The following is a 12,269-nucleotide window of genomic DNA, read 5'->3' on the forward strand; positions in this document are numbered from 1 at the left end:
ATTGCATGACCACAGAGTAACTCAATCACAGCTGAAACATTGACAGCTGTAACGGATGAAGCAAAGGGTCTGTGGTTGGATGCAAGATTCTCTGACCGCCTAAAAGAAACAAAAACAACGTTCTGTCTCGGCTTTTTTCTTCCTAATTTCGCTTCAATATTTTTTTAGTAAGGAATCCAAATTGCTTAAATAAAGCTGATGTAAATGAGGAGACACACGGGGTAAGTTCCTTCACTTCTGGGTATCTAAACTACATTTATTTAAACCAGTGTCCAGTCTCACATCATTCTAAAACAACACAAAATAAGGATGTTCATATTGACTATAAATAAGAACTGGACTGAGTGGCCCCTCCGCACGCCGTTCCAAACAGGACGTGGCTCCAAGAAACCAAAATCCCATAGACTTCTATGGAAAAATAAACCGCCGTTACGGTCATTCTAATGGTCAGAATAACCATTCCTGCTCTGATCCTCATTTTTTTAAACATCATCTTTATAATCCTCATTTTTTTCCAAGATATTTTTTCTGTAGTTTGTCTTATTCTGTTAAACTGACCAATCAGACGCCTCAATAAAAAGTAGGTGGAGCCTGCTGTCCCCATACATCCAATGATCAAAACGGTTGACAGCCCGCGTGTTGCCCGCTCTCCAGTGGTAGGGGTGTGGCCTTATAACAAGCTCACTCCCGATTGGCCAGAAAGGTTGCCATGGAAACGTCGACTCAGACCGACTCGTACCAATCACTGCTTACTGAGAATGATACATTAACACACACACTGGTAATGAAGGTAAGATATCAGAGGCTCCAGCATTTACATTTTTAACTAAACCGACCTGTTCATTGTTCATTTACATAAAAGAATAAATAGATCAAACATTTCCTAAATTCCAGAGCAGAATAAAACAAAATCTTGACTCCTGAGAAAATCCTCTGTCAAAACTGTATTACTAAAGAGTCCAAACAAGCCAGATCTCCCATGAGCGCTAAGCTGATTATGTAATCTGAATGATTTGTTGCTGAACAGATCCACTCATTCAACTGCCTGGCAGTCATGCTTCGGACTGAAATGGTGCAACAGGATGCTGCTGGCATTACTGAATGTGGACAGCAGAGGGCGACAACGCTCGGGTTTGCAGCCGATCAACAAGCAGAGATCATAGAGGACCTACCAGCATTGACGATGGCATCCACTTCTAAGATGGTGATGTCCCCCTTATACAGAGATACTTTATCGCTCAGTCCTCCTGCTCCTCCTCCTCCAGTCAGCTCCACATCCTCTTTGTCACTGGCTGAAGCAAACAGATGGAAGAAGTTGGAATTAGTTCAAATCATGTTTGCTTTTAAAAGAAACAACTTTTTTTCTAAAACATTTCAGAATAAAGACTTTGCTTTAAAAGATGAGGCGATAATAAAACTAAGACATTTTAACCAGTATTGTAAATAAAATATAAATAAATATACAGTTTCACACACTCAAATTGCAACAAACCCCTTAATTTAGCATAACCTTGAACAAAATTGTCCTTTTCCACAATTGTCATAGAAATAATGGTTTGAAATTATTGATGAGACACAGAAAATCTCAAAGTATTTAGGAGCAGAGTGACTTTTTTTTAAAGTTAAACCCATTTGAACTGTGAATCCACAGCTTGGTGGGAAGGAAAGAAGACGGTCTAGAAAGACAGAAGAACCATTAAAACACTTCTTTGGATAAGACTGTTAAGGTTTTTAAGCCCTTTTTAGTGTTACTACAATTATTTTCAAATATGCACTCGGAAAATGAACATTTTAATGAATGATGGTGTTACAGCCCAGCACTGTTCCCGTTGCTTGTTTTTAGTTATAATGTGAAAATGTGCTAAGCTTTTTATTTTTGTTTCTTTTTTTAAATAATTTTATTAGCCCAGCTTTGACCTGAAGCTGAGTTTTGCTAAGTTACTTTCTGGAGTATCCATCACTTCCTTTTCCGTCTGGATTATTCGATTGTTTTATTGGTCATTGAACACCCAAAGTCCATTTCATTTTTTCTATACAATATTAATTTTCCCCGCTTCATGTGGATTGGAGGGTTAACACGTCAACATAAGGACAAATGTCGTTAACATTAATTTGGCACAATTTATTCAATATATTTCTTTGATAACTGAGAAAATAAAATAACAATTTAGGGTGAATTTTCCTTACCTTTAGGCTCTAAATCATAAAAGTGCTTGTTTTACAGACTTTGCAACAGTTGCTGTTTTTAAAGAATAGACTGCATTAGATTAGGACTGACTGAAATATTTGATCTGTTTTTAAGACTTTTTTTCCTCCCAAAGTATCATTTTTAAAGCCGTTACTAGCGTTTGTGTGCATGTTGGGGGCTGCCAAAATATCTTTAGCTGCTTGTTTTGTTTACAACATTTGAGTTGGGTTCAGAAGCAGATGACAGAACTTTCTGGAGATATGAAAACCATCGAACTGAAAACCCTGATGGACAAAAAAAAGCGCCTTCAGTCAGCTGTCAGCTGGTTCTGGAATAACAGATCACTAATACATCCACAGAGCAGCATCTGTCAATTCCAATTTGTATTTTTGTATTTCTGTCATTGTACTAGTTTTGTAAATGCTAATGCATGTCTGTATTTAAGAAAAACTAAGCGTGTAAAAGTAAAGGAACCCTTTTGTCTCATTACCAGTAACCACTGCAGTAAAAGTTGACAGTCGATTGGTTTGGAAGGTGAAGGGAACCACAGCAAAGCCCGTTTTTACCCTCAATACTTCAGACTGACGGGGCAAATACCAAACGTGGAGTTAATCATCAAAAAGAGCAAAAACTAATCAGGAAAGTCCGGGAGTAAACATCCAGAAGTTCTCCTCATTTCAGTGGCTGCAATGCTCAATGAAAACATTCAAAATGTTGGGAATGAAACTGAAAAACCTACTCTGTGTGTAAAAAAGACTAATGTGAGGCTAACTGTCATAAAAGAGGATCTTTTCTGTACAAAAAGAGAATCGATAAGAATCTTCACCTCAGCGGTAAACCACAAAAATGGAAAGAAAAGCCTCCAGGCTCTGATCAGATCTTCAAAGACCGTTTAGAAAAAAAAACTAGTTTAGAACCAATGATGTCAAAAAAAAAGACATTTGTGAAGCTAAAATTAGTGATAAACTGAAGCAGGGGTTGTCAAAACAACTTCAAAACAACCAATGAGGAACAGAGAGGACTTTGTGAGCCTTAAATGGCAGCTTCAACTGCTGTTTTAGTTCATCGTCCCTGCAAATTCTGAAGGACATTTGGAATAATCCAGCATAAAACTGTCCGTCTTACTGATGTTTTCTTCTCTCCAGGTCGGAATCTTCTCCAAAGGCATAAAATCTTGACGACGGTATTCCTTGCGTCTTACTTCCCGGTCTAACCGGAGCAGTCTTTCTGCAAACAGAAAAAGCACAATTTACACTCAAGGAAAAGTACAAAAGAGAAAGAAAACGGACCGGGACAATTGAAGCCAAACTAATGGTGATTATGGCCCAATGAATCATGGGAAAATCACAGGTTGGAGTTCACGGATGTGTCCGAATTCCTTCCCTACTCACTACATAGTGCATTATATAGGGTTAGGGGTTAGGGTTAGGGTGTAGGGTTAGTCCCGCATCATATGGTTTTTTTTTAGTAATTAGGGGTTAGGGTGGGAATTCGGACATAGCCCATATTTTCTCTCTGACAGCAAAAGTTTCTTCCAACTTTTCAAAATAAGACGTTTCAACTCAATTATTTCGATAGTAACAAAGATGTGATGAGTTTAAACAGACATGTTGTATTTTGTTATGTCTTCTGAGGGGAAAACTTTGTGTTATTTGAAAACTTTAAAAACTGTTGTAGTTGTTTTAGAACAGAACAAAACAGAATGAAATAAAAAAAACTAATCGGACATTAACTTTAAATACGTGCCATCAATAACAACATTTAGCTTGAAATATGTGCCAGCAAGGCAGCAATGTGCATCTTTGCATCATTACAGGGATTTCCATCAGTTTTTATGCCTGGTCAGACGTAAATATGTGTGAATAACATCAGCCAAAAAATAATAATAATAATCTTAAATTTCCTTAGTTGTTCTTATGGGAAAAAATTCTCTGCTGGTGCCTACAAAATAAAATACGGGTGAAATGTGTTGCTGTTAGATGCAGCACAAATAATAAGAAATAAAAAATTAATATTAATAATAGCATGTATTAATTTTGGTATAAAGTTTAGATTACAGCGAAGGACTTAAGCCCAAGTTCTAAAAACAAACATCACATACTTTTATGTATCTTAAACTAAATTAACAATTCTAAGAGAAAAAAACTGAGCTAAAAATGACCAATTTATGTTTCCATTCGGAGAAAACGCATTAATATAGCTTACATTAGTAAATACAGAGTCGAAATAAGACAGATAAAATGTTTTTTAATACCATCCTTACCTTACAGCTTTGCATTCTTTATCTTGAGGTAAAATTATGACACTTATGAAATAGTATTAAGAATATGAAAGACCAAAAATGGCATTTCTAGGTTAAACCAATAGGTGGCGTGCTGCACCACAGCAGCCATTATTATCCTATAGACATCACCATCAAAGAAAACTAACTACATAAAAGTGATTATCTAAATTTGTCATTTATTTTTAAAGATTTTTTCATTTGTGGATGATGTTTCAGCTCGTGGAGCAAACGGCGGGAAAAAAATTCCTTTTTCTTTTTTTAAAGATTTCAAAGAAACAGTGGAAGAAAATACTAATGTTGCATGTTACCATGATAAAAATTATTATGTTGCTCAAGCTGTTGCATGACATTTTTACCCTAACATGCTTCTACTTTAACCTAGGATAAGCAAACACATTATTTCAGTTTCAGATTTATTCATTTTTTATAGCTTTTCTATACCATAATGTGCAGAATTTGACCCCATTAGGGATGATTGAGAAGATGAAATCATGTCAACTGTGATGATTGGACAGAAAAATGTACCAATTCGACTACTTGAAGCCTTTTGATCTGCTTCTAAATCCTGTTGTATTAAAACATGTGGACCTAAATGGGCATGCTGGAGAGGATTTCATGGAGCCAAATGCTCGCACCTGTGCTGCTCCCCACGTGGGGGGAAAAGGTCACACCTGGAAAAAGTTGCAGCGCGTTCAGGGTCCTTTGTGCAGCTAAACACGAGCCTTCAGAGTCAGAAAGGTGTTCGCCGCGTCCATACAGCGGCTGTGGGGCTTTCAACAGACGGGAAAGCTCAGCAAGTCACAGGTTCGAATCCCAGAAGTTCTGAAAATGTTCATGTCATGCCGGTGAGCACATAAAACGAAAGCTAATTTTTCTTTTTCTTTTTATGGGGAGGTACCATTAAGTAAGCAGTTTGTAGCCAACATAACGGCAGTTGATGCTCGTTTTTGAATGGAAATCACGACCCTATTTTTAAAAATAAAAAATCTACAGCAGATTGGGTGTCTGCCAATCATCTAAGACAACGAGATTTGTTCAGTCTGCTATGATGATAGCCTAACTCCCCCCAAAATAACCCCCTTACCTTTCTCTGTCTTCCAGTCCTTTTTCTTCTTGCTCATGCTGCCGGAGTGTAAAGACTTCAAATTGATGTTTTTTGAATGTGACAACCCCAGGCTCACAGTCAATAGAGTCCAGGGGAGAAAAAATGAGGAGAAATAAAAGTGAAAGAGACTCTGAACGGCTGCCTCTTCTGTGAAGCTGTCAAATTGCTATGGATCTCAAGTCTCGCGCGCAACCTAACATGCTGGCAGCGTAAATCGTGTGTACGGATTCCGGCCACCTGATTGGCCGCCACAGACAAGGAAGCGACTCTACAATTGGTCAGATGTTTACGTCAATCAAAGCGCCGTTGAAGGCGGTCAATCCCCCTTCCGGGTGAGGCATAGGGTGCAGCTGAGAAGTTTGGGCACAAGTTTACCTCTGCAGTTTTTTACGTTAAATATATTGAATTTTAGTGTTGCAATCTACTAAGGAATATACTGAAAAAGCATGTTTACGTGACCACAAAATCTGAAAATGGGTAATAATCAAATGCCTGAAGGGTTTACACAAGCTTCAGAAATTAAATAATTATTAAATTCCAGAGGCTTTTGTTAGGTTTAAGGCAAGTGCAAAAAATAGAGGTTAGATCTTTACCTTTCAGAGTTTTTATATAGTCTGTTATCATTTTGTTAAAATTGGCCTTAACAATAGTCAGTAAGATGGCATAGGTCACAGGTCTGCAACTCTAATCCTCTTGATCTATTTTCAAAGCATTCCCAAAACTATTTTAATTATGATTTTTAGCCAAAATCTTAAAACCTATCGTTTTTTTAGGACATGGTTCCTAAAGAACAGCAAAAGTTCATTCGAAATTCTCCTCTAAGTTGTGGGCGGGACTGTTGGCACGGAGCAACTCCACCCCCCCTTCCTCTCCCCATCGCTGAGAGCTCTCTGTTTACACTCTACACTCTTACAGCCCGTGATGCCCGCAGCATAACATTACTGCGGCAACAAATATGGCGAGCAATATGAGTGCCAACCAGCTCGGACGAGGAAAACAAAGACGTACATGGATCTAGTCGTCAATGCATCACAACGGAGCAGAACAGGAACAACTGTTCCTCCATCATTTAATATATTCCACAAGAACATGTTAAAAACACCAAAAACATATTTTTTATCAGAGAAGGTCCTAAACGCCATAATAGCTGCTAAGTTTACCGTTTGGAAAAAAACTCATTTAAGTTTTTGTGCAATTAAGCCGTTCATTTGCAACATGCTGCTTTTGAATATTTACAATAATTGAATCGTAAAAGTCTTGTGTTCTTCTATTTGTAATTTTTTATTTTATTTTACTTTGACAACACAAGTTCCTTTCATAATAAAATACATGTCATTAAGATCATCTTGCAGCAACAGAGTTTATGGCATTAAAAAGACATTTTCTATGGTGAACCACCATCTTTTTTATTATTGAATATAAACATGACATCCATTGTTATTAATCCATACACACATGTAAATGCAGTTATATATCCTAAGATCTTTGTCTCTGAACTACAACTACACACTGTTGTGCCGTAGAAGATAGGAATATGTGCTTTTTCTGAGCGTAATCTGACACGTTAGAGATCTAAACATGAGGGAATCAAAAGTAATCAACTAGGAAAAATTAACCCAACCATCATTTCTTCAATCGTTAGCATTTTATTCAAAGCCAAAGAGCCACAATGGAGGGTTGAAAGAGTGTGGCTCTGCAGCCTCTGGTTTCAGACCCCTGCTGTTTGTTTATGCCCTCTTGGTTGTTTGCTTTCCACTCTCATTTTTTGAACAGATAAAAGATTCAACTGTTTATATGATCACAATCTGATAACACAGGAAATAAGAAAACATTTTGATCGTTTTTTGTGCATGTATACATACTTAATGGTGCAAAATCCAATTTTTTTCTAATAGATTGAGATTTCTTTCAATGCATACATTGAAATAAAAAGGTTGATTAGTTTTGCTTCTCAATGCTTGACTTGGTACAGGACAGTTTCACACAGGACAAACCGAGTCAGACCAGCGAGTCAGGCTGTCATCTGGTTCTGGTTCCAGAGACCACCGTCTGTCATCTGTTGTGCTAGCACAGCTCTGGTGCAAACCCATCTGCTGCTGAAATAGAGGACAATATCTGAGAGTGTAGATTTTCTTTCAACCTCACCGTGGCCGCTCTAATCTCCATTCACATCCTATCCTGATTCAAACGGTACACACATCATATGTTGCTCAGGAGAGGGAAAATATTTAAATAACTGCGCCAGCATGCAGCTACAACATGAATGGTCATCCACCCGTTTTCCGAAGCTGAATCCCTTTCATGGGGTTGCTGGAGCCTATCCCAGCCACTTTTTGGCAAAGGTGGGTACACCCTGGATGAGGTTTCCAGTCCATTGACAAGCAGCCTGAACGATACATATCTATTTTTTTTTATTTTTTTAACTTGTCCTGTCCAACAGCTGGGCAGACAGACGAGAGCTGAGGGCCTCTTGTGTTGGACATATTTTGCTTTAACAAGAGGGGTTATTCATCTTCTGACAAACCAAAGGTATGTCTGAATAAACCCCTTTTGTAATTGAGGCCAAACTTTATTAATTTCAATCATGTCTGAAAATCTTTGGTGTTGGACCGGACAGAAAAGGAAAGAGGGGAAGAAGAGAGAGGGAGGCTAGAGAGGGGGGGGGGGGGGGGGGGGTAGGGGGTGATAATAGGAGGGGAAGGGGGATAAGACCATGAAGCAGCATACAGCAACAAGTTTACTGGTTGTTAATCATTATGGTAAGGTTCAAATGCAGTACAAAAAGGGCGGGGCCCGTACACACACACACTCAAATGTTATAAACACACCTGCTAGCTGCAAAAATGTCCACCTGTCGACATGTACACAAAACAGATAGTGTTCACACGCATACTTATGCCTTAAAACATACTAGTGTGAAATATTTCAGTCATTCAGTCATGCAAGCTATTAGTGCAAAGGTGAGCTAACACCAGTGCTCAGGTGAGGTTTTATGTTCTTCTAAAATGGATGGTGGAACGTGAAAAGAAGTGAGGGAGAGTGCCCAGCCATCCCCACGCCAAGACCCCCACCGCAGCAGCAGCGGCAGCCGGAATCCCCCCAACGCCACACGGGAACCGGCAGGGAACAACCGCCGCCCGGGCGACCAAGCCCGCCACCCAGGCCAGGGCCAGCAGGGCCGCCGCAAGGCCCCCAGAGCCAGAGGCCAGGGAAGCACGGAGGGAAAGAGAGCGCCGCCCCAGCCCAACCAGGAGAGTAGCCCCCCCGCCGCGCCGGGAGAACCCAACGCAGAGCCCCACCGGAGAAGGACGCCCACAGCCCCAAATGAGCACCCCACCACCACCCAGGATTCCGGGCATCCCCCCGCCCCAACCCCAGGTACGAGTCAGGACCCCCCAAGGGAGACCCGCTCCGCACTCCAGGCAGCCATCCGCCTGGCCCACGGTTGGTCCAGGGAGGAGCGAGGCAGGGGGCCCGCCGCCCCCGCCCAGGAGGGGGGAACCCCGGGGAAAAAAAGAGGGCCCACAAGGGGTGTTATAAATATGGCCCGACCAGGCTCGGCCACAGTTGGAAATTTGGCGGGGCCCAGCACTCAGGAGCAAGGACCAGAACCCACCCCCCAGGGACCAGACACCCCCGGCTCAGATGTAATGTGAACTCCCCCACCGCGCGGAGAGAGCACCGCCGGGCCCAGGAAGCCGGCACCCCGGGGACACAGCCGCCGTTGCAAAGGGGCCCGTACCCCCCACCAGGGAAGAGGCAAGGGACAGATGGACCCAGGTCCCACCTTCCTTGCAAAATGTGTGTGCGTGTATGTGTGTTTGAGATGGTGTGTGTGTGCATGTGTGTGTGTTTATGATGGGATGTATATATTGAGGGGGGAGGGGTGTGTGTACTAAGGGGGGTGCAGTTAAAATTGGCGGGTAAGGCACTAAGGGGACATCTCCTGATTACTCACAGTGACGTCCCCTCACCCTCCCCACCAAGGGGCCCTAAATGTCTAAGGTGTGGTTAAAATTGGCGGGTAGGGTGCTAGGAGGACATCCGCTGCTTGCTGGCAGTGATGTCCAAGCACCCCCCCTACCAAGGGCCCTACATGTCTAAGGTGCAAATAAAACCGAAAGAGGGGGGGCCCACTCCATACGGCAACCATAGGAGGGGGGCCACTGCCTAGTAAACCCCCCCAAGGCTCATCGCAGGCTAAGCCCCCCACCCCCTCACCCTATTATGAGGTTATATGAGGAAGGGGGTAAGTTGGGGACAGCTGATAGACTGTCCCCCGGTATATATATATATATATATATATATATATATATCTATTTTTAAGTTTAATCATTACCCAACCACTTGTTGATAACTGAAATGTCTTTAGTAACATTGTGTAAAGAGCTGTTTCTACTTTCTCTATCAGAAAAGTAAAAGTCCAGTTAAAGTAAAAATGAAGCTTTTAGAAAGGATTGGACAAAGGGATGAACTGTAGTTTCCCTGTGTGCTGTTTGGTTTCACCACTAGATGTCCATCTTGGATCATTTTATATACAACCTCATGTTTGACAGTAAAGCTCAGCCAAAACCTGAACTCTCAAGTTATCTTTCTTTTGCAATGAAAGATAATAGGAACCAAAAACAGAGGGTTCACACACAAAAAACATTAATTGGACATTGGACAAGGTTCTTCATTCATGCAGAGCTCAAATAAAATAGCAAAACACCTCAAATGCAAAACAGACAGGTGGGAGTGGCAACAAAAACGTGCAAACTTTGGTAAATAAACAAAACGTTTGCTGCAAAAACTCAAAAAGATGCAAACAAAATACTTATAATAATAATAAACAGGAAGTGAGCAAATGAAAACTGCAGATAAAACACAAAAAAGAAGAGTTTTCTCATCATTTTATCACGTAAATAAAGTTTTTCCATCCTTTATTTTTTTATTTTTAGCTCCTTTTGCAAACTTTATAATTATATTATCCTGTTGATTTTCTGCTGTAACAAAAAGAAATAATGCACTTAAAAGAAAAAAGCAATGATTTAAAACACAATGCATCTCATGATAACTATATTTGGCAATCCAACTATAATGCATTAATAGATGCTGTTTTCCTTTTTAATTGCAGTATGTTGTAAAAAAAAATGTAATATTGGAAACAAAACAATAATTTAAGCATTAAATGTGTTTTGTCACATTATCATAAATAAGTAGTAAATGCTTGAATCTGTGGGACAATTCTGCAAACCTTAAACAGAGGAGTATCTATTTGTGTAAGTTTGTGTAGGTTGTTGTCATAGTTACAAGAGGATTTAGCCTGCAGCTGCACCTACAAGAAGTCACTGACAAGAACTTCATCTGACTTGAACTATGGTTTCCTCAATCTCTCAATTTTTCTTTATGAACAGCTTTCCCGTTGTTGTTTTTTTGCCAGGAGGACAATAAATAAATTAGAACTTTTTTTTTATTTTCTTCTGATGCAATCTTTTGGGATCCCATGATTTCATTTTTGTGTCACTGGTCTCCCTCAGCTTTGATTTTGTGGTCAGACCATTTTGTGTACATTTAGTATTGTTTATTCTCTTGTAGTAGTAGTATCTATTTACCCATTTGCGGCTCTAAAACACGGCTGCTTGTTGCTTCCTGTTTATTTCTTCAGCTCCTTCAGACTCACGGTTCTTTTTTTTTATGACGCTCACCTGCTTTCACTCACCTCATCATTATTCCAGCAGCATGAAGTCTTTTCTCTTTCCTCCTCATCCTCGAAGGTCCTTGTTGTCGTTTTCGTCTGTACTATGTTGCAAGTCAAGTTCAGCTTCCTCCTGTTCTGTGTTTCATTTTTGTCTGGAATATTTGCAACACCAGAGCTTTTGTTTCAATACAGTTATTTTCTTGATTTATTTTAAAAGATGTAACATTTTCTGCTCTTGTGCATGTCTTATGTCATTAATTGGGGAAAAAGTACAACAATCTTCAACACATTTGTTTGGATTTTGTTTTTTTTTTATCAAACCTGCCGGGACACAGCAGTTAATCTGGTGTTTTTACTGTTGCTGCCTTGTTCAGAAATGTGCAATGTTCTCCTCCTCCTAAGAAATATTACTGAAAAAAACAAAACTATAACTTTCTTGACAGTAATTTGCAGGTGTATCCCCCCCCCGTGTTTCATAACGATTCTCTCAAAGGTTTACTTATGTGTGCATTTAAGCAGGACCTGTTTTATTTGTGAAGATTTATTCAACTGTGGATGCTGTTTGTCAAGGGACTGCACTGTAATGAAGAAAGGTAAATACAGCAGTTTGCTGGGCGGCTCTGTGGTTAACCTGCATCCTCAGAATGAGGTTGAGGCTGGATTAGAAAAAGTACCACACTGAGGGGCTTCTTTTTTTTTCAGAGTACTTGAGGGTTCTAGCTTTGGCAAAAATCACTTGCAAATACTTCCCTTATTTATTTGACTTCATTTAACAAAACCCCCATCCAGCGTGTTGCCTGACAGCAGAATGTGCATGCTCTCCAGGAATTCCTCCTTGATCGCTGGCTGAACTCAGCTGGAATTTTAGAGCATACATGCTGTAAAATCGTTGCAGATTGATGGGGATTCTGTGCTCCATACAGCATGTGTCTTTAATGTGTTGTAATCTTTGATTTCTGCTTGCATTCTTGATGAAATAATCACAAAGTTTGATCTTTTGTTTTTTAAACAA

General features: G+C 40.1%; 1 protein-coding gene across 3 annotated transcripts in view; it reads right to left on the minus strand.

The window, feature by feature from the left end:
• The window catches only part of macrod2 (MACRO domain containing 2), a 427,744-nt gene extending 421,972 nt beyond the window's left edge, over positions 1-5,772 (minus strand). For all 3 annotated transcript variants that reach the window (XM_023963152.1, XM_023963153.1, XM_023963151.1), the window contains exons 1-3: positions 5,557-5,772; positions 3,314-3,415; positions 1,173-1,292 (exon numbers count right to left, since the gene is read on the minus strand). In XM_023963152.1, coding sequence (XP_023818920.1) covers positions 1,173-1,292; positions 3,314-3,415; positions 5,557-5,593 — 259 coding nt within the window. In that variant the 5' untranslated portion in view covers positions 5,594-5,772. The remainder of the gene's footprint in view (positions 1-1,172; positions 1,293-3,313; positions 3,416-5,556) is intronic.
• Between the last annotated feature and the right edge of the window lie 6,497 nt (positions 5,773-12,269).

The sequence above is a fragment of the Oryzias latipes genome, chromosome 15 (assembly GCF_002234675.1).
Source record: "Oryzias latipes chromosome 15, ASM223467v1".
Lineage (NCBI taxonomy): Eukaryota > Metazoa > Chordata > Actinopteri > Beloniformes > Adrianichthyidae > Oryzias > Oryzias latipes.